At 46.2% G+C, this 22,892-nt stretch overlaps 1 protein-coding gene across 4 annotated transcripts in view; it reads right to left on the minus strand.

The window, feature by feature from the left end:
* Positions 1-220: 220 nt before the first annotated feature.
* The window catches only part of LOC121272712 (RAC-beta serine/threonine-protein kinase), a 103,853-nt gene continuing 81,181 nt past the window's right edge, over positions 221-22,892 (minus strand). For all 4 annotated transcript variants that reach the window (XM_041179477.1, XM_041179478.1, XM_041179480.1 and 1 more), the window contains 7 exons: positions 15,922-15,990; positions 11,011-11,133; positions 10,438-10,566; positions 8,466-8,680; positions 5,647-5,734; positions 4,783-4,885; positions 221-364 (listed from right to left, as the gene is read on the minus strand). In XM_041179477.1, the coding sequence (XP_041035411.1) occupies positions 285-364; positions 4,783-4,885; positions 5,647-5,734; positions 8,466-8,680; positions 10,438-10,566; positions 11,011-11,133; positions 15,922-15,990 (807 nt within the window). In that variant the 3' untranslated portion in view covers positions 221-284. The remainder of the gene's footprint in view (positions 365-4,782; positions 4,886-5,646; positions 5,735-8,465; positions 8,681-10,437; positions 10,567-11,010; positions 11,134-15,921; positions 15,991-22,892) is intronic.

Below are 22,892 nucleotides of genomic sequence, written 5' to 3' on the forward strand. Positions count from 1 at the left end.
CTTTAAAATATGCACAAACATCCCAAACCTTGGCTCTTGCAGTAGTAGAACAATCACTGCGAGTTTGCTGTTGTTAACTATGTACATATATAAAAAAACACAACTTCTAGAGTGAAAGTGAACCGGTAGTTAATTCCCATACAGCAGAGCCTGCTGTTCCTCGGACTCCCGGAGCGGCAGCTGAAGACCGATGATGGAAAAGATGGAGTTTTGGGATAACGTGGAATTGCCTTTTCCGGAGTAAGTCCTGGGTGGTTTTTTTTTTTTTGGTATATTTGCCGGGTTTATTCTCGCACACTCGCCGAGTAGGAGAACTGGGGAAAGTGTGCTTTCTGATCACTCTCCATCAGGTCCAAATTGTCGACTGTAGGGAGAGAAAAGAAAAGCAGTGATAGTAAGGGGAATGTGTAAAGCTACAGAACGGGTAGCGGGAGCGAGCGGCAGTGCTGGGGGGGCTGGCGTCTTTCTGGACCCTCAAGCACCTGAAAACAACCAGGGACCATCACCCAGTGCCTCCTGGCAACATGACAATTGCTGACTCTTATGACTGATGATCAGGGGTATTTGTGGCCTCTGGGTGCAACCTCTAAATAAACCACAAGTTTATAAACCGGCAACATGGTGGGGTTGGAACTCTAAACTCAGCACCTGCCTTCACACCTTGAAACCAACTCAACAAACTTAACAAATCTTCTGCTCGCTTGAGCATCGAAACACAGAATTGTTATGGTGCAGGAGGGGACCATTTGGCCCTTTTTGTCTGCACCTGCTCTCTGACTGGGGAAGCTCACCTAGTTTCATTCCCCTGCCTTCTCCCCATAACCCTACACATTCTTTCATTTCAAATAACAGCCCATTTCCCTTTCGAATGCTTCAATTGAACCTGCCTCCACCATACTCGCAGGCTGTGCATTCCAAACTCCTAAGCAGGCACCGCATGAAAACGTTTCTCCTCATAACACCATTGCTTCTTTTACTTTTTACTTTAAATCTGTGCCCTCTCGTTCTCAATCCTTTTATGAGTGGGAACAGTTTCTCCCTATCTACTTTGCCCAGACTCCTCATAATTTTTAATACCTCTTATCCAATCTCCTCTCAGCCTTCTCTTTAAGGAAAAAGTGTGATGCCCAGAACTGAAGATAATACTCAGCTGAGGTCAAGCTAGTCACTCATACAACCTCCTTGCTCTTGTACTCTGTGCCCCTATTAATAAAGCCCAGGATACTGTATGCTTTATTAACTGCCCACTCAACCTGTCCTGCCACCTTCAATGACTTGTGTACATACACACCAGGTCCCTCTACTTCTGCAAACCCCTTTAGACTTGTACCCCTTATTTTATACTGTCTCTCCATCATTTCTACCACAATGAATCACTTCACATTTCTCAGCATTGAACTTCATCTGCCAGCTGCCCACTCTCCACCAACTTGTCTATGTCCTTTTGAAACTCTACACTACCCTCCTCACGGTTCACAATGCTTTAGAGTTCTGTGTCATCCGCAAACTTTGATATTGTGGCCTGTACACCAAGGCCTAGGTCACCAATATATATCAGGACAAGCAAGAGTCCCAACGCTGACCCTTGTGGTACTCAACTACAAACTTGCCTCCAACCCAAAAAACATTCAATAGCCACTATTCTCTCTGATTTCTGCCACTTGGGCACTTCCGTATCCAAGTTGCTACTGTCCCTTTTATTTCATGAGCTATAACTGTGCTCAGAAGTCCATTGTGTGGCACTGTATCAAACTCCAGGTACACCACATCAACAGCACTGCCCTCATCAACCCTCTGTTGCCTCTTCAAAAGACTCCAGAAAATCAGTTAAACATGATTTCCCCTTAAGAAATCTATGCTGGGTTTCTTTAATTTAGCCCGCATTTGTTCACGTGACTATTCATTTTGTCCCGAATTATTGTTTCCAGAAGTTTCCCCACCACCAAAGTTAAACTGACTGGCCTGCAGATGTTGGGCTTATCCTTACACCCTTTTTTGAACAAGGGTGTAACGTTTGCAATTCTCCAGTCCTCTGGCACCACCCCTGAGTTTAAATGTGACAACATTTCATTGCAATGCTGTCATACTTTGTTGAACCAATTGAATCACTCAAGCAGCCTTCCCCCACCCCCGTCCTCAGTAACTGATTTTTCTAATGCACAAAATAAGATTTTAAACAAGCACAAAAATGTCCACGTTTCATATAAATATGATTTAATTTGCCCACTGAACTGCAATTTCTGCTTTCAAATACCTTAATTTTAAAGTCTTCACTTCAAGTCCCTCATCTTTCCTCCAAAACCTGCACTCCAATACTATCTAAAAGAACGTTTAACAATACCTCTGCATTCTGAGCATGCAATCTGCATTATCTGCAAAGATATCTTCATCCTGTGAGGATCTGGAAGATTATTTGGTTTTTCCTCCAAATGACTTTGAAAACAAACCAGAAAGCGATTTCAGCAAATTTTGAGGCAAGTGCCAACATTTGTTTAAAAATGTCACCATTTACTATGATGAGCAGGTCATCGACAGAAAACATGGGGGAAGATGGTGGCACAGTGGTAATGTCATTAGTAATCCAGAGACCCAATCTAATGCTCTGGGGTCTTGGGTTCAAATCCCATCATGGCAGCTAGTGAAATTTAAATTCAATTAAAAAATCTGGAATCTAAAGCTGGTCATGAAACCATCACCGACTGTCATAAAGACTCATCTGCTTCACTAACGTCCTTTAGGGAAGGAAATCTGCAATCCTTACCTGGTCTGGCCTACATGTGACTCGAGACTCACAGCAATGTGGTTGACTCTGAACTGTTCAAGGGCAATTAGAGATGGGCAACAAATGCTGGCTTTGCCAGCGACACCCACATCTCATGAAACAATAAAAGAAAATAATATCTGATCAGCTGTGTCTACAATTGTGGTTGCTCAGTTTTCCTTCTCTCCCAATGCAGAGATCATTCACCGAGAATAGATTATACTGCAAGGTTCTCTCTATATTTCGGTTGAAAAACTCAAAGCAATAATTCATCTTATGGGGAGAAAACAATCCAGGCAGGAAGGAGTTCCGACCCAGAAGGAAAGTCAAAGAGATCTAGGGGGCCTTGTTCGGGTTGCCAGCTCTCCAGGATTGGCTTGGAGTCTCCAGGAATCGAAGATCAATCTCCAGGACACAGCTATGTGCAACCCTGGAGAGAAATCATCGGGACATTCAAAAGGGCTTTTATTTCTTTAACGTTTCTCTTTACAAGATATAAAAATATTGAAAACAGGGGAAATAAAGGCTGTTTGGCTGATGGTCAAGCATCATCCAATTGGGTAATGAGTGTAGGCCGGAGGCCTACAGCCAATAATTTTTGCAATTTTGCATTTTATTTCTGCTCTATCCTTGATTTTAAGCCTGCAGTGAACATTTAAAGTTATTTTGCATTAAATCTTACATCAATCTTAACCCAGCTATGATTATTATTATTTAATTAATCAAAGCACGAACAGTAGAGGCCTGTTTTCCCAGACCTTGTTTTTTTCCCATACTGGCTGTGCACAGCTGGTATTTAGACTCTATCTTTGTTTTCCATTTTTCAAGCTGAAATGCTAAAATAAATTGTCCTTTGTTTATCCTTTTTCTTACTGCGCTCAGGGACCCTTGAACAGGCCAGGGCCATGAGCAACCTCATGGTAGTCACCTAGTATGGCCATCAGGAGATGAAGTTTGACTGATGGACATTACACTTCAGGGATGACAGATGGGAAGACACCAACAAAAGAGGTGTAAGCAAATGAGATCTTGTGAACTCTGTATGGCCTTGCAGAGCCTATGAGAAAAATTGTTAAGATCTGAGGCTTGTTTTGGGAAAGGTCCGTACCAGGCCTTGGAAGGCAGGATGGGAGCCAGAAATTTGGCTTAAAGGGGACGTTGCTTCGAGGACTCGACGCTGCAGCCATAGTGGAGTAGTCACCACTGAAGACGGGAGGAAGGGCCTGGAACGGAGTGACCGACCGCAGTGCCCATCTATAGGTACTCAGCAGCTTGGTAATGTATGTACCAATTTACAGTGCTGTCGAGGAACAGGCTAATTTGAGGTTATCCATTTTGAGGAGCTGTCATGGAACAGACCAAATTGGGGTTATTCTTTGTGCTTTACAAAAATCTGCCCTTCGTTTATTCTTCTGATATATATATAAAAAAAAGCCTTCCCCTTTCAATAAAGTTATCCTTCTTCCTTTGTAAATTTTTTAATATATCTATTAATATATCAATTATAACTGTCTTATTATTATAATCATTGGTCAATATTCAATAAAACTGTTGTTTTAACACATAACAGGAATGAATGACTATGACAAGTAATGTCCAGGGTACGGCTCTGAACCCAACTAAGACAGGAGAAAGGGACTCTCAGGCCCTTCCTCACATGAGTCTTTTTGCTTTCCGATTGGTGTAGGAAGGCCTATGTCACAAGGATGGGCGTGTTGGCTGACTAATGGCTGGAGTGTGGGGGCAAGTCATGTGATTGGAACTTCCAGGAATACATTTAATCACAGTTAGCAACCCTAGGCTTGTAGATGGGCAATAAATAATGGTTCCAGACCCCCTCCCCACCCCCCACCCCAGTCGCTGTTTGAGCTGACCAACAACAGCCTTCCATTGGTTCTGGTTTCTCTTTTGCCTTTTATGAAGGAGTTAATCTAGAGGAAGAACCTCAAAACAAAAGTGGAACGTTTTTAAAAGTTTCCTGCTCGCTCACCAGATCTTTCATTGGGGGTTTTAATACTCACATTTATCTGGGGGGGTGACTGTTATCGACTCTGCTGTGAACTCATCATCAAAATATCGTGTGTCTGTCTCAGACGATACCTGGGGCTTGAATGGGGGGACAAGCTGTTGCACAGAAAGACAATGGAGGACAGGGGAATTAGTTTAGTGTGAGTACAGTCACTGTACCATCCAAACTCTCTCTGGGTTCAAAGGCCGCAGGAGATCAGACAAAGCTCCACCTTGGGTGACACCTCCCCACACATACCTCAAAACGTGCTCCATCCAGCTTGGCAGCCACCCGCACCCCAGGTAGCAACCTTTTTACATGCAACCCGTTTACAAACAACCACCACCACCACACACACACACACCCCCCACCCCCCCACCCCACCCCACCACCACCTCATCCCCGTATCCTGGACAGCACCCACTCGCATTTTCCCTGCACCATGTCCTTCCCCCTCCCTCTGTACAATGGGTGGAAACAGCCTTCACCATGGCGCTCTTCCTGGCTGGTATACCCAAGTAGCATTCGCCCACACCCTGGGTGGTACCTACCCGCACACCCATGCCCCACCACCTCCCCGGCACCCTGTGTGGGACCTGCCTGCTTTACCTCCCTCCCACCACCAACCTCCCATAACTTGGCAACAACCCACCCACACCAGGCAGCAGAACTCCCAGTGCTATTTGCACTGCAATCCAGTCGAGTGTGAAGTGCTTTGAGTCGCTGGTGTGGCACAATCAGACGTTTCAGGCAAACTGCTGAGAGAGTTGCCATTCAGACTGTTTCAAAAAGCAGCCCTTGTCCATTTTGTGGCTCTTGCTTTGCCAGCTATTTCTTTGCAATAAATGAAGTGCATCAAACGTTTAGGTTCTCTCACCCGCTTCTCGACAACGTCTTGCCAGTTAACCGGGACAAAGAATTTGTGGTGCATGACTTCCTTTGCATCTTCAGGGCCGCCGCCCAACCTGGAGGAGGCAGAAGAGGTGAATAAAGCACTGACTATCCAACTCACGCCAAGCTCCTCTCACCCTCCATCCACTCCAGCCTTCACCAGCTCTTTAACACTCAATGCGGCCATTTCAGAATCCTTGCCCTCGGCTTTAAGTCGCCCCCTCCTATGGGCTCAACCCTTCTGTCCTCCGCCATCTCGTTCAGCCTTGTTTTTATACTCACCTCTGCTCTGAGTAGGTCACCAACACATCCCCTCCCTCCTCGCCTCCGTTCTCCACCTGGGCCTTCATCCTTGGGTCGTACAAACCAGAACATCTTCTGGACCAATCTCTCTCACTACAACCTACTCCTTCTCCATACCTCTCGTCCTTGGCCACCATCTTGAACCCTTCGCCTTTCTCCCAGCTCAGTTCAGTGTCTGGTTAATTCAGATGCTCTTATTACATTTAAAGGCCCTGGTCGGAGGCAAGGCTTTGACGACAGTGGAGCTTTCTAGCAGAGCTGGTACAACCATCCGATGCTACCCCACCTGATCCAACACCACCTGCAAGTTCCCCTCCAAGCCAAGCACCACCCTGACTTGGAACTATATCGCCGTTCCTTCACTGTCGTTGGGCCAAAATTCTGGAGCCTCCTTCCTAACAGCACTGTGGGTGTACCTACACCACATGGACTGCAGCGGTTCAAGCAGACAGCTCACCACCACCTTCTCTAGGGCAGTTAGGGATGGCCAACAAATACTGGCAGAGCCAGCGATACCCACATCCCACGCAGAAATGAAAGAAAACAGCAAGGACTTCAAACGCTGACTCTCAAAGGTCGATAAAATACAAATGGGGAGTAATATAGCAGCTTTGGGGGGACAGGGTTCCATGTTTTCTGTGGGGCCTTTGACCTATACTTCCTTAAATTCTCCACCATAGTGGGGGCAGGAGGGGGGATGTGTGGTTAACCTTACCTCATGTCTAGATCTGTTGTAGAATTAACTTTTTGGAAGTATTGGCTAACAATTCCATTGCTGTCACAGCATACAACTACCTAAAAGCCGAATTACATGGAAATTTGTCCTTCTTTCCCCTGAAATTCTAATATTTCCACATCAGTGCCAACAACCTTTTTACGTGCCCACAGACTGTGACTCATCCTGCACTTACCCACTGGGTTCCTTGCCCATTGCAAAAAGCAGTGTTTTGTTTTCTGCCCATATGAAAACGAATAGTGCAAGGGGAGACTGAAAAAGGTGACTTGAATTAAACTCTTATCTACTTGTCCAGCAGGATTGAGAGTGTCACCTTTCATCTACTTAAACAGAGGTGGTTTTCCCAGTGACAAGGTAGCAGCACAGCCTCCCTGCTGAGAGAGGCAATGAGTGGTCATCAGTACCTTGTTAGTGCTGCTCACAGGAAGGGCATTTTGCTACCAGGGCTGTTTCTTCTTCAGCTGGAACTCTGACAACTCATGGTACCCAGGTAGGAACAGTGTAAGAAGAGCCTCAGGCCCAAGGTCAGGTTGAACCAACCTAGTCAGACTGCTGGTCAATTATCAATGCAATCGGACTTGGTCACTGGATGACTAAGCCTGCCACACAGGATTAGCTCAGTTCCCAATTTCTCCATTGCCAAGTCCGATCAGACTTAGCTCCTGCTCCAATGGGAGAGAATTATTTGGTCATTACACCATTGGCAATAAGAGTCTGAGCTCTCAACACAAGGATGGCAGGTGCCAGGGACATAGGAGCAGGAGGAGGCCAATTAGCCCAAAGAAACTGTTCTGCCATTCAGTGAGATCATGGCTGATCTGCAATCAAATTCCATATCCTAACTCTTAATTCCATATGGGCCTTTGCCCAATATCTCTTAATACCCAAATCTGTCAAACACAGCATCAATTCACAGAATCACAGTGCAGAAGAGGCCCTTCGGCCCATCGAATCTGCACGAGAAACACCTGACCTACCTACCTAATCCCATTTAACAGAATTTGGTCCATAGCCTTGAACGCTACTCACTGCAGCCACCAATCACTCACTTGGACTCGTGATAATCAATTAAACAGCGCGTTAACTGCATTTACCTTAAACATAGCAGAAAGCAATAAGGCGCTTTCCAGGATGGGTTACCAATCAAAACCTGATATCAAACCGATAAGGAGATGTTAGGATAGGTGTCTAAAAGCTTGGTCAAAGCAGTAGGTATTAAGGAGGGTCCTAAAGCAGTAAAGAAGAGGCAGAGAGGTTTAGGGAAGGAAGTCTAGAGCTTAGGGCCCAGGCAGCTGAAGGCATGGCTGCCAATGGTGAAGGAGATCGGGGAAGTGCAAGGGATTTTAGGGTAGCCACAATCCACACCAGATAAAGGCCATCAAGGCACAGCCAATTGTCTCAATCAGCAAGTATTCGATAAAAAGAAATGATTGCAGGTCAGATTAATGAAATGCGAGGAGTCTCACTATTGTGAGTGAGTTCCCCTTTGAAATGCAGAGAATAATTAGTGCAATACCGGAATACTTACAATACTGGCCACAGTTCCTCTTTAACCGTTCCTACTGACTGCAGAGTTGCTCCAGACCTGTTTTTGTGAATTTAATTTTGTGCAGAATGGAGAAGAGGGGGGAGGCGTGGGGACAGCCTAAGCAAGCAATAGCTTACTGCAACACACTTCACTGGGCAGGGGTGGTTACACTGAGCTGCGAGTGGATTGGGAGCTGCAATTTGAAAGGCGTTTACCTGGGAGACTTGGCGACTCTTACCTCTGTTTGGGGTCTTTCTTTAACAGCCCCGAGAGAAGGGATTTGGCTTCAGGGGACAAGGTGCGGGGAAACCGAATTTCTTCCATGAGGATCAGCTCGAAGAGCTTCTCGTGGTCCTGGTTGTAGAAGGGCAAACGCCCGCACATCATCTCATACATCACCACGCCGAGCCCCCACCAGTCCACAGCTCGGCCATAGTCATTGTCCTCCAGCACCTGGTGTGGGACAAGAGGGGTGATCAAACTAATGATGGGTCAGTGCCCATTCAAAAACAAGGAACTTCACTCCATCCCCTCCCACCGCGGGGCCTAGTGGATTCTAAAATAGTGGGATAAAGGAACCCCAAGTCTGTATGGTCCCACCACCTCCCAACATTGCAGCTACACTCATGCATGGGTAGCTGCAGTGATCAAGAATATGTACAACTATGCAACTCCCAAGTCAGAGAAGGCCAGAGGATGTTCTCTTTCTTGAGGTGGTGCAGTTGGGTGGCGTGCTCAATCTGCGCCTGAGAGATTGTTTTGGACTGAGGGGGTTTGCACAGCAGTGCTACGGAGGGAGAAGAGCGCAAAAGGTCACCACCCCCGCCGAATCCCCAAGTTCAAAGGCCACAAACCTGCTGCCTTGAGGGGGCAGCGCCTATGTGGGGTCAGACCACAAATCAGAGCCTCAGGGAGCCACAGGCCAATCGTAACCACCGTATCCGCCGATCGTAATATAGTGGGGTGGGTGGGGGAAGCCAGCTAACCTCGCAGATAAGTGTGGCGTGGTGGAACAGCAGGGAGCACCCCACATAGTCAGCACTAACACCGCTCCGCTCCCCCCAGAGACACTCAGGCAATAAGGTCAGATAGGATCCATAGGACCTCAAAAAAAAACCCACACGCTCGTCTGAAATCCCGTAGCCCCTACTGGAACACACTCCACAGCCTAAAAATCGACAACATGGCCACCTCTCAATGACAGGCCCCCCGGTTGACTGCAAACATCACTAACTGTAACCTGGGTAAATGAGCCGAGCAGTGAAGTCCCAGGTTTCAACCTGCCACAGAAAATCTGGGCAACCCTCCACCACTTAGGCACAGGCCAGGGAAGAGGTGGCCACTTGCTCAAGTGGAACATGAGAAACAACTCAAATTGTGACCGTGGTCATCCAAGTCAGACCATCACCCACGTACTTAACCATTGCTGGAAAAGAGAGACGTGTCTAAGCTTTTCATCTTGCACTCATCAGGACACTTGCAAGAAAACCAATAGAAGGGGGAACAACAATTTATACTGTATGTGAAGGGAGTGCTGATTGGTTGGAAAGTGGTGTTGCCATGAAGAATGCACCACTGATGGTGGCCGAGTTAACTGCCAAGCATTGCTTGAAATTTAAACCAGGTAGCTTGTCCCTGATTGGTCAGGGCATTGCCTGGAGGAAGGGGTCAGCGAATGGCTGTCACTTATTTTGTTTAGCTGAAACAGGCGCAATGTACACACATGTTCTTTCTGTCTGCAGTCACCATCAGTGGTGCATTCTCCATGGCAACGCCACTTACTAACCAATCAGCACGCTCTTCACACACAGTATAAATTGTTGTTTCCCCTTATATTGGTATCTTTGCGAGTGTCCTGATGAGTGCAAGACAAAAAGCTTGGGCATGTCTCTTTTTTTTCAGCAAAATTCAACTTCTGGATTATATATTGTACTCCAGCCCCGAGAGATCCGTTCCTGGTGGCATCACAATCATTCACACTGCGTCACTGAACGATAACTGCTTCCCCCACCGTACAAATAAATAAAAAGAGCACAAGCGTTTGGGGCGAGAAAAGTATTGGGCAAAAGAGTTAGAGGACAGCAAACAATTGAGAGTTAAAGAATTAACCACAATCTTTTTACAAACTCAATTCCAGTTTTGTGGCGGGTTTTGTTAAATCTCACAAGGCTCATCTGTGAAGGGAAGTGTAAGGTTGGAAACGCTCTCACCTCGGGTGCCAAATACTCTGGGGTTCCACAGAAGGTCTTCATGGTGGCTCCATCTGTTATTCCCTCTTTACAGAGGCCGAAGTCTGTGATCTTGATATGCCCATCTTTGTCCAACATGAGGTTTTCCAGCTGAAACGGAAACGAGGGACACCCCAGAATTCAATGCTGTCACCTTTGTGCCATTGGCAGCCGTACCTTCAGCCGTGTGAGAGCCCTGAGCTCCGGAATTCCCGCCCTAACCTTCTCCAGTCTCTCCCTCCACCTTTACGGCTCCTTTATGACATCCCTTAAAGTCTACCTCGCTGACTAAAAATTTGGGTCACCCCCCCCTTGTAAATCACTCCCTTGGCTCAGGGTTCGATTTTGTTCCGTGGGTCTCTTGCAAAGGGTTCCGGGGAGTTTTTCTCACTTTAAAAGATTATATGTAAACCCAAGGTCCTACTGCAGTTTTCGTTAGGGTTGTAAAATTTGCCCTCCATTCCTCTCCACTCCCAACCAATTGAGCCAAAATGGATATTTGGTGGATCAATAGCTGCTGCTCCCCCGCCCCCCCACCCATAGCCAAATACCAACCTTCAGATCTCTGTAGACGACATTCTTATCGTGGAGGTAATCCAGAGCAGACACAATCTCAGCCCCATAAAAGCGCGCGCGGTCCTCGGTAAAGACACGCTCTCTGGAAAGGTGGAAGAAGAGCTGGGGAGAAAAAGACAACAGGGGGTGGAGAGTAAGCACCAGATATGTACAGTAACAGAAGGAGGCCATTCAGCCCCTCAAGTCTGTTCCACCGCTCAATTAGATCATAGCCGCTGTATCTTAAATCCATCACCCACCTTGGTTCTGTAACCTTTAATATCCTTATCCAACAAAAATCGATCATTCTCAGTTTTAAAATTCTCAACTGAAACTCTCCTGCCCCCAGCAATTCCAGTCTCAACACAGGGGTAGAGTTTGGAGTTGGGCAGAGTGGTGTTGGAAGGGAAAAAAGAGTTCCAGGTACCCACTACCCTTTGTGAGAAGTACTTCCTTATATCAACCCTGAACTAGCACCAATTTTAATATTATATCCCCTTGTTCTAGACTCACGCAGTTCCTCGATCTACTCTATCAAATCCTTTAAACATTTTAGAAATTTGGATTAGATCTCCCCCCTAATCTTCTATACGAGGAAACACAAGCCTAACTTATGCAAACTGTCCCAATATTTTTGGTGAATTTGCATTGCTCCCTCCCCAGCCCACTCTCAGAGCCAGTATATTCTTCCCGAGACGCAGTGGTGCTGAAGGGAATGCCAAACCTCGCCGGAGGCAACATCTTCATCATCAAGGCCCTCGCCAGAGCCACTGGATTAAAAAAAAGTTATTTCTATAGCCTGTCACTGAAGGTAACAGAGCAGGAGGCAGAGGTTACAAAGGAGGGAGTTCACTGCAGCACAATAAGGATCTAGGTTTATGGGTATGTTTAAGAACCATCATTGGGGAGGGGGATGGTCTTCTAGCTTGGAGAGGGGAAAAGCAAACACTCAAAGCTCAGCATCATCCAGGACAAAGCAGCCCGCTTGATCGGAACCCCATCCACCAATTTAAACATTCACTCCCTCCACTACTGATGCACAGTGGCAGCAGTGTGTACACCTACAAGATGCACTGCAGCCACTCAGTAAGGTTCCTTTGACAGCACCTTCCAGACCCACCATCTCTACCATCTAGAAGAACAAGGGCAGCAGATGCATGGGAACACCACCACCCGCAAAGTCGTAGAGTCATTTACAGCACAGGAGATGGCTATTTGGCCCATCGAGTCAATCGGCTCCAGACGGAGCAATCCGGTGAGACTCACTCCCCATCTCTATCTCTGTAGCCCTGGAAATGGAAACCCGTCATTGGCTCATTAAACAGTCAGGAGGCGGAAAATCCCCATCATTCAGGTCTGCAGCAAGCAGTGACTCAGGGGACATAAGGAGAAATCACTGATGAATTTGAGTGAGATGGGAAAGGTGATGCTCCTGGGAGTTGATGAATGGATCAGTGTGAAATGTACCTATAGCAATTACCCTTTAACCTATTTTTGCTAGGGGTGCAGAGTACTTTGTTCATGGACATATGGTCAAGCCCTGAGCAGCATTTCATTTCCTTCAAGTGTCCGTCCAATTTCCTTCTGAAGTCATTGATCGTCTCCGCTTCCAACACCCTCGTGGGCAGCGAGTTCAAGGTCATTACCACTGGCTGCATAGAAAAGTTCTTCCTCACATTCCCCCTGCACTTCTTCCCCTTAAATCTGTGTCCCTTAGTCCTTGTGCCATTAGCTAACGGGAAGGGTTTTTCCTTGTTTACCTTAATCCAAACCTTCCATTATCTTGTATACCACTATCAAATCTCCCCCAGTCTCCTCTGCTCCAGGGAGAACAGCCCCTGTTTTCCAACCTAATCGTGTAACTAAACCGCATCCCCTCCCCCACTTCCTTAAAGTGGATAAACTGGATGCAGTACTGTAGTTGGAGTCTAACCAGAGCTCTATAAAGGTTCAGCATAACTTTCCGGCTTCTGTACTCAGTGCCTGTATTTTATGAATCCTAGGATCCCATCTGTTCTGCTAACCATTCTCTCGATATGTCCCGCACCTTCAAAGATTGATGCATAGATACTCCCAGGTCCCTCTGTCCCTGAATACTCTAGAATTGTGCCATTAAGTCTGTATTGCCTCTCCCCATTCTTTCTACCACCTGAACCCTCTCTGTATTAAATTCCATCTGTCACTTATCTACTCATTCTGCTGGCCTAATCCTGCTGCAGGCAAATTAACATCATCTGCACTGTTTGCCACTCCTTCAAGATTGGCATCATTAGCCAATTTGAAACTTTACTCCATTTTCCAAGATCCAAGTCATTTATATATAGCAAAAAAAAAATAGCAGCATTCCTGGCACTGACCCTTGGGGAACACCACTGTCTATCAACCTCCAGTCCGAAAAGCAACCATCCACCTTGACTCTTCAGCTCTGAAGAAGGGTCATACGGACTTGAAACGTTAACTCTGTTTCTCTCTCCACAGATTCTGCCAGACCTGCTGAGTTTTTACATCATTCTGTTTTTGATCCACCATGACTCGCTGCTTTCTGCCCTTAAACCAAGTTTTTATCCAATTGGACACTGACCCTCCTATTCCATAAGCCTCAATTTTGTTAAATCAGCCTTTTATGTTAATCAAACGCTTTAAGATCCATTTAGGCGTCCACTTCATTCTGTCCAGCCTTCTCTGTTATTTCATCAAAAAATTAGATTAGATTAGTCAAGCACCATCTGCCTTTTACAAATCTGTGCTGGTTCTCCATAACTAACTCAAACCTCTCCAAGCGTCTGTTGATTTTTTCCGCCCGATTATTGTTGCTAAAACCTTACCCACCGCTGATGTTAAACTAACTGGTCAGTAGTTGCTAGGGGTGTCTTTACACTCTTTCTTGAACGAGGTCTCAAACTTGCCACTCTCCAGTCCTCTGGTATCACCCCTATATCTAGGGAAGATTGGAAGATTATGGCAAGCCCTTCTGCTATCTCCATGGTCACTTCCTTCAGCAACCTGGGATGCAAGCCAACTGGAGCAGGTGACTTACATACCCCAAGCGTAGCCAGCTTTTCCTGTACTTCCTCCCTCAATTTTCACACTATCTGCTGCCTCTGCCATCTCCGCTTCTACCAATATTTTGTCAGATTCCTCTTCCTTAGTAAACACCGGCACAACGAACTCTATTCTAACCTTATCCTGCACCTCTAGACATATATTACTCTCTTTGTCCTTAATAGGATCCACTCAACCACTTCCTACCCACTTACTATTTACATGCTGGCTTCCCTTTTATATTTACTGTCATTCCATTCTCATACTCTCTCTTTGCCAGTCTTATTTTCCTCTTCACTTCTCTCAAAAACTGTTGCATTTGACCTGATTCTCACTTGAAGAGTTCACCTAACGTGCATTATACACCTTCTCTTTTTGTTTCATCATTATCTCCATTTCCTTCGTCATTCAGGGAGCCCCATCCTTGGTTCCCCTACTGTTCGCTCTTGTTGGAATATACCTAGCCTGTACACAAAGCATCTCTTCTTTAAAAATTGTTCCCTAACAGCTTTACTTGTCAGTCTCCGGTTTCATTTCACACTGACTAGATCCCTTCTCATCACATTGAAATTAGCCCTCTTCCGAATTAGAACTTCTATATTAGATTGTCCCTTGCTCTTTGCTATTACTAATCTAAACCTTACGAAACAATGATCATTCTTTCCCAAATGCTCCCCCACAGGCACTTGGTTCACCTCATTTCCCTGCACCAGGTCCAGATATCCCTCCTTCCTAGCTGGGCCGAGAACATTCTGGTCAAGGAAGTTCTCTTGACCACATTGCAGAAGCTCCCCTCCAAGCTACTCACCATCCCGACTTGGAAACATATCACCGTCCCTTCACTGTCGCTGGGTCAAAATCCTGGAACTCCCTCCCTAACAGCACGGTGGGTGTACCTACACCACATGGACTGCAGCGGTTCAAGAAGGCAGCTCACCACCACCTTCTCAAGGGGCAATTAGGGATGGGCAATAAATGCTGACCTTGCCAGCGATGCTCAAATCCCATGAATGCATTTTAAAAAAATTAAATATTATCAGCAATTTTTGCAGTTTGGAAAAACAATACAGGTCAGAAAAGGGACATTAACCAATAAAATCCTTCCCCCTGATGCTCGAAGGGGGCCCCAGGTTTGAGCTCCAGTTTGTGCCAAGTTATATGATCTGAGCTCTCTGGTTGTAGCAGGGCAGGGTGGATTCACACCGCAGGACTAAATTTAAATGGAAATTTAAAGGGCCCGGGTTCAATCGGCCTGCGCTGAGAAAGCTGATCTCAGTTGGCATGACAACGGAGTGGCTCTGCCAGGTGCTTGTGAAGCCTCTCGGTCAACCACCCAGCGTGTGGGGCTCGAGTCACAACGGGTCAGGGAGGCAACTGTGGGCCCAAGTTTGGGTTTTCCTAACGCTCCAGCATTTTGGAGGTCACTATATTCTGGTGCAAACCCACAGAATACCAGGTTTATTCGACGCAAGTTCACGACTTGACGCCACGGGGTGAGAACTCACGGCGTTTGGATTGTTCACCCCGTCACAATCACCACGCACAGCCACACGGAGCCGGGAGCCGCAGGGGGAACCACCGTTCGCCTCGGCGCCTTGAACTAGAACCGGGCCCAGGTACCCGTTCCTGTTCACTCTCCAGGCAGTCCGGCTGGAAGGCAGAACTGTGTGGATGGCAAATGGGGCTGGGGCCGGGTTAGCTGGTGAAAGAGTCAGCTGCCCTTTTGCGCCATCTGGAGAACAGCACTTGGGCAAGGGATCAGAGACTGCTGATGGCAGTGGAGCAACAATCCAATCTGACATGGCAGCTTCAGCCGAGGAGGGGGGTGCTGACACCAGCCAAACCAAAGGGAGAACGCCATAAACCTACCTCTCCGCCATTTGCGTACTCCATGACAAAACATAACCGATCACTGGTCTGAAATGCATACTTCAATGTCTGTGGAGGGAGGGGAAAGAGTGTTAGTGAAAACACAGCACGGAACCAGCAACTCCAATACAAAAGAAAAAAGGCTCTCATTTATACAGTGCCCTTCATGACCATGGTGGGGGGTGTCTCAAAGCGATTTATAGCAAATGTATTTCTGAAGTGCAGCAATGGGGAAAAACGCAGCAGCTAATTTGTGCACAGCAAACTCCCACAAACGGCTATGAGATGACAACTGGGTTATCTATTTCTGTGATTTTGGTCAAAGGATAAAAATTGGCCAGGACAACAGGGATAACTCTCCTGGTCTTCTTCAGGATAGTGCCTGTGGTCTTTACCACCTACTTGAGACAGACAGACAGGGCCTTGATTTAACATCTCGTTCGAAAGACAGCACCTGCAACCATGCAGCACTCCCTCGGTACTGCAGTCCAGTGACAGCCTAGATTTGTAGGCTTTAATCCTGGAGTGGGTCCTGAACCCACAACCTTCTGACTAAGAGGCACCAAGCCACACCTGACAACAGGACAGATCAAAAACAACACGGCAGTTGATGGGTGTATGGATGTTCAAAAGGAATTTGATAGTGTACTACCTTATAGGCTTGCTGGCAAAGTGGAAGTCCCTGGGATTAACAGGGCTGTGGCAGTGTGGATGTGAAATTGGCTCAGAGACAAAGCCAAGAATAGTAGCGAATGGTAGATTTTCAAACTGGAGGCAAGAGTACACTGGTGTCCTCCAGTATTATTATTTGATATACAACAGTGACCCAGACTTGGGTATACTTAAATATATAATTGCAAAGTTTGACGTTAATACAGGAAATGTAGTAATCAGTGAGGAGGATAGTCATTGACAGGACAGGTCATGTTGACAGAGCGGCTATTAAAGAATACAGTACCCTGGGCTTTGTTTAATAGGGACAGAGTGTGCAAGCGCAAGGAAATTATGTGGAACATGTATTGGGCACCAGTTTGGCCTCAGCTGGAGTACTGCGTACAATTCTGAGTTCTACACTTTAGGAAGGATGTGAAGGCATTATAGAGAGTGCAGAAAAGATTCACGAGAAAGGTTCCTGGGATGAGGAACTCCAGTTGTGAAGACAGACAGAAGGCAGAGAGGAGATTTGATAGAGGTATTCAAAATCATGAGTGGTCTGGGCAGAGCAGATGGGAAAAAACTGTCCCTGCTTGTGAAAGGATCGAGAATGAGAGGGCACAGATTTAAAGTCACTGGTAAAAGAAGCAATAGCGATATGGGGAAAAGTTTCTTCACACAGCGAGTGGTTAGGATTTGAAATGCACTGCCTGAGTGTGGTGAAGGCAGGTACAACTGAAGCAGTCAAAAGGAAATTAGGCTGTTAATTGAAAAGGAAGAATGTGTAGAGTTGTGGGGAGGAGGAGGAGGAAGAATGGCAATAGGTGAGTTGCTCATTTGGAGAGTTGGTGCAGATACGATGGGCCGAATGGCCTCCTTCTGCACTGTAACAATCCTGCAGTTGTGTGATGGTAACAGACTTCAGGATGATGTAGACGGACTGGTGAAATAGGCAAACACAACTTAACGTAGAGAAGTGTAAAGTGATGCATGTTGGAAGGAAGAATGAGAGTGAATTAAAGTAAACAAAATGGTGCAATTTTGAAGTAGGTGCAGAAACCGAGACACCTGGTGTTCACAGAGGGAAATCTCAAAAAAGGTGCAGAGCAGCTTGAGAAGGCTGTTAAATATACACATGGGGTCCTGGGCCTCATAAATAGAGGCACGGAGTACAATAGCAAAGAAACCGTGTCAAGGCTTTATAAATTACTGGTTTGACCTCAACTAGAGTACGTGTTCAGTTCTGGCCACTACTATTCTGGAAGGATGTCAAGGCTTTTAGATAGAGTGCAGAGGAGATTTACTAGAATGGTACCAGAAATGAAGGACTTCAGTTATCTGGAGAGACGGGAGAAACTGGGTTTGCTTTCCTTAGAGGAGAAAAGGTTAAAAGGAGGTTTGATAGGTGTTCAAAATCATGAATGGCAGAGTAAATGAGACACTCCAGTGGCAGGAGGATTAGTAGCCAGAGGGCACAGGTTTAGGGTGATTGGCAAATGAACTAGAGGGAAGATGAGAATATTTTTAATGCAGCAAATTTTGATGATCTGGAATGGCAGTGGAAACAGAGTCAAAGGGATTTGGATAAATACTTGAAAAGGAAAGGCTTCTTAGGCAATGAGGAAAGAACGAAGGAGCGGGATTAATTGGATAGCTCTTTCAAAGAGCCATCGCAGTCACAATGGGCTGAATGGCCTCCTGTCCAATGATTCTATGACTATGGCGATTATGTTAAAAAATGGTCCTTATAAAACACTGCAAAATAAGGGATGATTTTTGAAATTTGAAGATACCAAATTGGGAATATAGCTAATAATTTGTAAGACTGCACCAAAATACAGCAAGATTCACCCAGACTTGCAAAGTGGACAGATAAATGATATTCAATATAGTGAAGTGCGGGTACTCATTTTAGGAGGAGGAATAAGGAGGCCAAAACTTCCATGGAAGGCAAGAAACTAAATGGGGCAGGGGGGCAATGAGGTCTGAGAATAGATAGAGGGTCAGAGAGTTATTATGGCACAGGAGGCAACCAATTAGCCCATCAAGTCCATCACAGCTCTCTGTAGGGCAATCCAATCAGTCACCCTCACCACCCCACCTCCCCATGCTCCTGCAGTCCTGCAAGTTTATTTCCCTCAAGTGCCCATCCACTTTCCTCTTGATATCATTCATCGCCCCTGCTTCCACCACCCTTGCAAGCAGCAAGCTCCAGGTCATTGCAAAACACCAAAAGCAGCAGCGAAAGTTACGGTTGCAAAGAGTGCAAAAATACTGAGGCTCATTTCTAAAGAAATAGTAGGGTGTAAATGTTAAAAGTATATAGAACTTTATTTAGACCAAACTTGGAGTGCTGTGTACAGCTCCAGTGTAGATAAAGGATACTGAAGTATCAAGAAAAATGTGGAAAAGATTTATAAGGATATTACCAGGATGGGAGGGTGAATCATCTGTCAGTAAGGATTGAGGCGACTAAGGCTGAAGAGTGGAGGAGAGCATACCCGGAGCAGCACCAGACAACCTAAAAATGAGCTGTCAACCTGGAGAAGCTACAAGACAGGACTTCCTCCAGAAGCAGCAGGCAATAGATAGAGCTAAGCAATCCCACAACCAACAGATCAGATCTAAGCTCTGCAGTCCTGCCACACCCAGTCGTGAATGGTGGTGGACAACTGAACAACTCACTGGAGGAGGAGGCCATACAAACAATCCCATCCTCAATGATGGGAGAGCCCAGCACATCAGTGCAAAAGACAAGGCTGAAGCATTTGCAACCATCTTCAGCCAGAAGTGCTGAGTGGATGATCCATCTTGGCCTCCTCCGGAGGTCCCCAGCATCACAGATGCCAGTCTTCAGCCAATTCAATCCGCTCTACATGATGTCAAGAAATAGCCAAAGGCACTGGTCACTGCAAAGGCTATGGGCCCTGACAATATTCCAGCAATAGTACTGAAGTCTTGTGCTCCAGAACCAACTGTGCCCTTAGCCAAGTTGTTCCAGTAAAGCCACAACACTGGCATTTACCTAACAATTGGAAAGTTGCCCAGGTATGTCAGGTCCACAAAAAGCAGGACAAATCCAACCCAGCTAATTATTACCCCTTCATTCTACTCTCGATTATCAGCAAAGTGATGGAAGGTGTCGTTGACAGTGCTATCAAGTGGCACTTATTCAGTAATAACCTGCTCACTGACGCCCAGGGTAGGTTCTGCCAGGGCTATTCAGCTTCTAACCTCATTACAGCCTTGGTTCAAACATGGACAAAAGAGCTCAACTCCAGAGGTGAGGTGAGAGTGACTGCCCTTGACATCAAGGCCACAGTTGACTGAGTATGGCGGAGTCAATGGGAAACAGAGAGAAAACTCTCCACTGGTTGGAGTCACACCCAGCACAAAAGCAGGTGGTTGTGGCTGTTGAAGGTAGCACCTTAAACATAATAAAACAACCCAAAGTGCTTCACAGGTGTGTCATAAAGAAATACTGAAGCATACAGTGTCTATACGTAGCAAGACCTGAACAACATTCAAGCTTGGGCTGGTAAGTAGCAAGTGACATTTGCACCACATAAGTGGCAGGCAATGGTCATCTCCAACAAGAGAGAACCCAACCATCTCCCCTTGACATTCAATGGCATTATCATCACTATCAACATCCTGGGGATCACCATTGACCAGAAGCTGAATTGGCCCAGCCACATAAATACTATGACTACATGAGGTTAGAGGCTAGGAATCCTATGGTAGGAAGTCACCTCCTGACTCCCAAAAGCCTGTCCACCATCTAAAAAGGCACAGATCAGGAGTGTGATGGAATACTCTCCACTTGCTTGGACGAGTGCAGCTCCAACAACACTCAAGAAGCTCGACAACATCCAGAACAAAGCAGCCCTGCTTGATTGGCACCCCAGCCACCACCTTCAACATTCATTCCCATCACCACCAACGCACAGTAGTAGCAGTATGTACCATCTACAAGATGCACTGCAGCAACTCAACTACAGCCCTTTGACAGCACCTTCCAAACCTGTGACCTCTACCACCTAGAACAAGGGTAGCAGATAGATGGGAACACCACCACCAGGAAGTTCCCCTCCAAGCCACACACCATCCTGACTTAGAAATATATCACCATCCTTTCACTGTCGCTGGGTCAAAATCCTGGAACTCCCTCCCTAACAGCACTGTGGGTGTACCTACACCACAGGGACTACTGCGGTTCAAGATGGTGGCTCACCACCACCTTCTCAAGGGGCAATTAGGGATTGGCAATAAATGCTGGCCTCACCAGCGATGCCCACATGCCCTGAAAGAATAAAAAAAGTCTAGGGGTCTTTGTGAGAGAAAAGAGCCTCAAAGCGGAGAATTAAGAGATCTTTAAATTATGAAGCGGTTCAATGAAAACCGTTTCCACTTGTGAGCGAGGCAGCACAAATAGAAGAAAGTCACTAACAAATAAAGGATTTGGGAAGAATATCTTAGCGCAAAAAACTTACATTAATGCAGAGCTTTTCACAACTGGGCGTCTCATATTGCTTTACAGCCAATGAAGCGCTTTTTAAAAGCGTGACCACTGTCATAATGTAGGAAACATGGCAGCCAATTTGTGCACAGCAAGCTCCCATAGGCAACAATATGATAATGACCAGATAATCTGTTTTTTGCGATTTTGACTGAGGGGCAAATATTGGCCAGGATACATGGGAGAATTCCCATGCCCTTCTTTGAAACAGTGCCATGGGATCTTTTACATCAACCTGAAAGGGCAAATGGGGCCTTGGTTTAACATCTTGTCTGAAGGACAGCCTCCTCTGACAGTGCAGCACTCGCTCAGTTCAGGGTCTAAAAGGCACAAATCAGGCATGTGGGGAGTATTCCATCACACTCCTGATTTGTGCCTTTTAGTGTCAGCCTTGATTTTTGTGGTCAAGTCCTGGAGTGGGATTTGAACCCAGAACCTTGAGTCTCGGAAGTGAGCGTGCTACCAGCTGAGCCATGGTTGAAATAAATAAGAACGTGGAACGTGCAATGCGCTGCCATATAAAATGGCTGAAGAAAACAGCGTTGACACATATCAGGAGAGGCTCGATACATACATGAGGGAGAAAACGATAGAGGGATATTGGGGCAGTGGGCAGAAGTCATTGGAGTTAGAGCAGGTTCTTGTACAGTATAAACACTGACACAAACCAGATGGGGGAAAATGGCTTGTTCCTGTGGTAACGCTATCAGGCAGACACCCTCGCCCCCACTGAATTTCATTCACAAGCACGAATCCCACATGTTCTCTGACTGTGGGGGACCCTCCTGCATAAGCAGCAGGGCCGAGGTTAAGGTGCGAATCACATTGCACATGTAACTTAATGCCACCTTTGAGGGAGATGCAAGATCCTTTGACGTAGTTTAAACAGGCTGAAGAGCTTCACACATGGTATTGCCATCTGGGAAGCAATGCCGAGTCAGGACGTCTCAAGTATTTCCCTGAAAATGTGCTGCATGGAACAGGCGGTGAAAGGCGCAATCGGCAACCACAAGGATGGGACGAGCATCTTCACTCTTGAAAGCACTAACTCTCATTGTGGTACAGCTCCATAGGCAAGGGTAGATAAAAACAAAATCTGCATTTCTATAGTGTCTTTCATGACCTCACAGCAGCTCGTGGAGTTGGGGATAATATATTAGCATGGCTAGAGGATTAGTTAATGGATAGGGAGAAGAGAGGTATGGATAAATGGGGCACTTTGAGGTTGGCAGGCTAGGACTAGGGGAGTGCTGGAAGGATCAGTGCTGGGCCTCAGCTATTTATAATCTATATTAATGACTTGGATGAAGAGACAAGAGTAATGTATCTGAGCTTGCTGACAATACAAAGCTAGGTGGGAATGTAAGCTGTGAGGAAGACTCAAACAAGATGCAAAGAAATATAGACAGGTTAAGTGAGTGGGCAACAAGGTGACACATGGGGTATATTGTGGGCAAGTGAGAGGATAGAAAAGCAGACTTTTTTTGTTCGAAAGGAGTGAAACTTGTAAATGTTGATGTTCAGAGGGACTTGGGTGTACCTGTACAAGGAACACAGAAATGCAGTGGGCGGGTACAGCAAGCAATTAGGAAGGCAAATGGCATGTTGGCCTTTATTGCAAGGGGATTGAAGAACAAGGATAATGAGAATTGTACCGGGCTTTGGCAAGAACAACCCGGAACAGTGTGTTCAGTTTGATCTCCATATTTAAGGAAGGATATACATGCGTTGGAGGCGGAACAGCAAAGGTTCATTAGATTGGTCCCTGGGATGAGAGGGTTGTCCTATGATAAGAGGC

The sequence above is a fragment of the Carcharodon carcharias genome, chromosome 34, assembly GCF_017639515.1.
Source record: "Carcharodon carcharias isolate sCarCar2 chromosome 34, sCarCar2.pri, whole genome shotgun sequence".
Taxonomy (NCBI): Eukaryota; Metazoa; Chordata; class Chondrichthyes; order Lamniformes; family Lamnidae; genus Carcharodon; species Carcharodon carcharias.